General features: G+C 35.6%; 1 protein-coding gene across 2 annotated transcripts in view; it reads left to right on the top strand.

The window, feature by feature from the left end:
• The window catches only part of LOC125037825, a 27503-nt gene that overhangs the window by 24442 nt on the left and 561 nt on the right, over positions 1 to 2500 (top strand). For both annotated transcript variants that reach the window (XM_047631068.1, XM_047631069.1), the window contains one exon: positions 1 to 2500. This exon is cut by the window's left edge and continues 84 nt beyond it; it is cut by the window's right edge and continues 561 nt beyond it. In XM_047631068.1, coding sequence (XP_047487024.1) covers positions 1 to 316 — 316 coding nt within the window. In that variant the 3' untranslated portion in view covers positions 317 to 2500.

Genomic DNA, 2500 nt, shown 5'->3' with positions numbered 1-2500 from the left:
CCGAGAAGCTGGCATATTCTTCCGTAACATCACACCCTTCCTGCAGTCGGTAATGGGCTTTGTGGAAAAGCTCATCGGTGGCTTCTACCTCCTGATAGCCATGGTCTACAGGGACATCCGTCAGCCAAGTGGTCCTCCTGGTCCTCCACCTCCTTCCTCCTCCTTTCTCTCCCCGCACAGGCAGCCTCCCTTGGCTCTAGGTCAGGCTCCCCCACCATCCCCCTACACCCCTCCTGGACCTAGGGTTGTTAAGTATGTTGGCCCAGAGCAGTGGGTGTATAAAAGCCAAAATAAGAGCTCGTCACCTCCAAGTTGAGGAAAATGTCTTCTTGTTTGGTAAATCAAATATTACATTTTTATTTTCTAGGGATCTTTTTTATATTAAGTTATTGGAAATATCATACTTGCTTTTAATTACCTGTCTGTGGCCAAAATTTATTTTATCATTTTTCTTGCAAGTTTTTCTTTAGTTTACTTATTTTAGCGTAATATTTCAGGATCTGCTTTGCATTTACTCCTCAGTTTATCCAACTAGAATTTAACGTTTGGTTCTCAATGGTATAGTGATTTTTACATCTCAGATGGCATTTCCCATTCCCTCAACATATGATCCTTTCACAAGTGTGTCTTTCACTCCCTTCCATTCATGAATTCACTCCATTCATAATCTTGTAAACTAGTCACTGCAAGCATTTCTCTTCTACTCTCAAGATGCAGTAGATTCCTGAAGCAGGTAATGACAACTGTTCACAACATGAATATATATATGCATATATATATTTTTAATACTCACTGAATGTTATATCAGTACTTCTAGCAGTGGTTCAGACATCACATAGTTGAGCAGAATATGAGAATGTGCCTTTTTCTTTATGTGATGTCATATGGTGCCTAATCAGAGTTATGTGTTCTGTGTAAAGAACACGGGTGTTATATCTGATGAAAACCTAGGAAGAGAAACATTTGATATTATGTTTAATTAGTCTTATTTATTTGGAATGTTGAAACTAGTTTGCTATTTTCCTCTCCCTCTCTTTGTTTCACTACAAAATCTTAGATATGGTTTGTTGTAGTGTGAGTAATTCCTTGGAAATTGTGTGTAGAAATCTTTACTATCCAGAACAGTTGGCTTTGTTAAAAGGATTTTTCTATAACCTAGAAAAAAATCCCCAAATTTTGCCTACACATATCCAGTCACTGTTTTTGAGAAATACAATTTGTAATTATGAAAACAGGATTTACTAATCACAAGGATGTTTACCATATTCAAAATATTTGGATTACACATGTTCCCCAGTGTTTATAACATTTTTATCTTCATGACTACCCAATCTTTACATCTGGAAAAAGCAGGAAGTAGAAAGTGGTGGTGTGTGTGTTCTAAAAGATTAGTCAATCTGTAGAGTCTGATCCTAAGTGGTACAAATATATGGGTGTTAACTAGTGTAGAGGAGATAGAGCCTGTGTGTAGAAATTAATGCTAATAATTTTGTTTTTTCATACCAAAGACTTTTGACGAATCTCAAGTGCAAAGCATCTACAAGCAGTGTTTTTTTATTGGTGCAGAGAATGAAAGCATTTGCAAACAAAATTAAGCAGTAGATCATCTGCTTAAAGAATTCCTTTCGGTTTAGGAACTAAAATAATGGTACTCAAGATCATTTTAGTATTTTAAATTAAAATTAGATTAGAATAACAAATTATAATAAGAATAAAGTTGAGTCGGTGCATTAACAGCAGGTCACAGTTATATTGAGAGTATAGTGTTTATTACAAGGCTCTACTTAGAATACAGAGTTACTTCACTTCAGAAACTGCATTTAGAAATAAAGAGTCACTTCAGGAAAAAGCAATATCTTTGTCATCTGTTTTTTTTCTTCCTTTTTTTTTTTTAGTTATAATTTGATCAGAAGATAAAAGTTGTGTGAATGTGTGTATCTATGCAAACAATAGAGGTACATCCCCACCGACAAGTCTCTGCCTCTAGTATATTTAAAAATGATCATGCATATAGATGTGGAGCAAAAAGCTATATCCCTTGAAAACAGAATAGATGCACTACAATTTGTCTCTACCTTTTACACTGGTCTTAAAAGTATACAGGTTCTCAGACAACAACAGCAGTCGGTAAATCACTCCCTTACAACCTGACTGCTACATTTATAACACATATTGGGAACTGGATTGTCCTGCAGTGCCAAACCACCATTAGTATGGACAACTGCTCTTGTCCCTCCATGTTCACTAGACCTTCAGGTTGGTGAATATTTCAAGGATGATACTGAAACAAAGTCATTATTCTGTTAAGTAGAGCTAGATGGCAAGCAACAGCTGATCTTCTTACAGATGACTATCAGGAGGTTTGGTAGAATATACCATCACATTTAAAAAGGGTAATGGTTTACTGCAATAGAGTTTACAAAATAACTGAAAAGGATGTGACATTAGATTAGATTTGTAAAAATATAAGATCAGATTTTCTGATAATTTGCTGGGAAAG

This window comes from Penaeus chinensis, chromosome 24 (assembly GCF_019202785.1).
Source record: "Penaeus chinensis breed Huanghai No. 1 chromosome 24, ASM1920278v2, whole genome shotgun sequence".
In the NCBI taxonomy this organism is placed as follows: domain Eukaryota; kingdom Metazoa; phylum Arthropoda; class Malacostraca; order Decapoda; family Penaeidae; genus Penaeus; species Penaeus chinensis.
The sequence above is the reverse complement of the archived record's forward strand: the minus strand, read 5'-3'. Positions and strand labels throughout refer to the sequence as shown.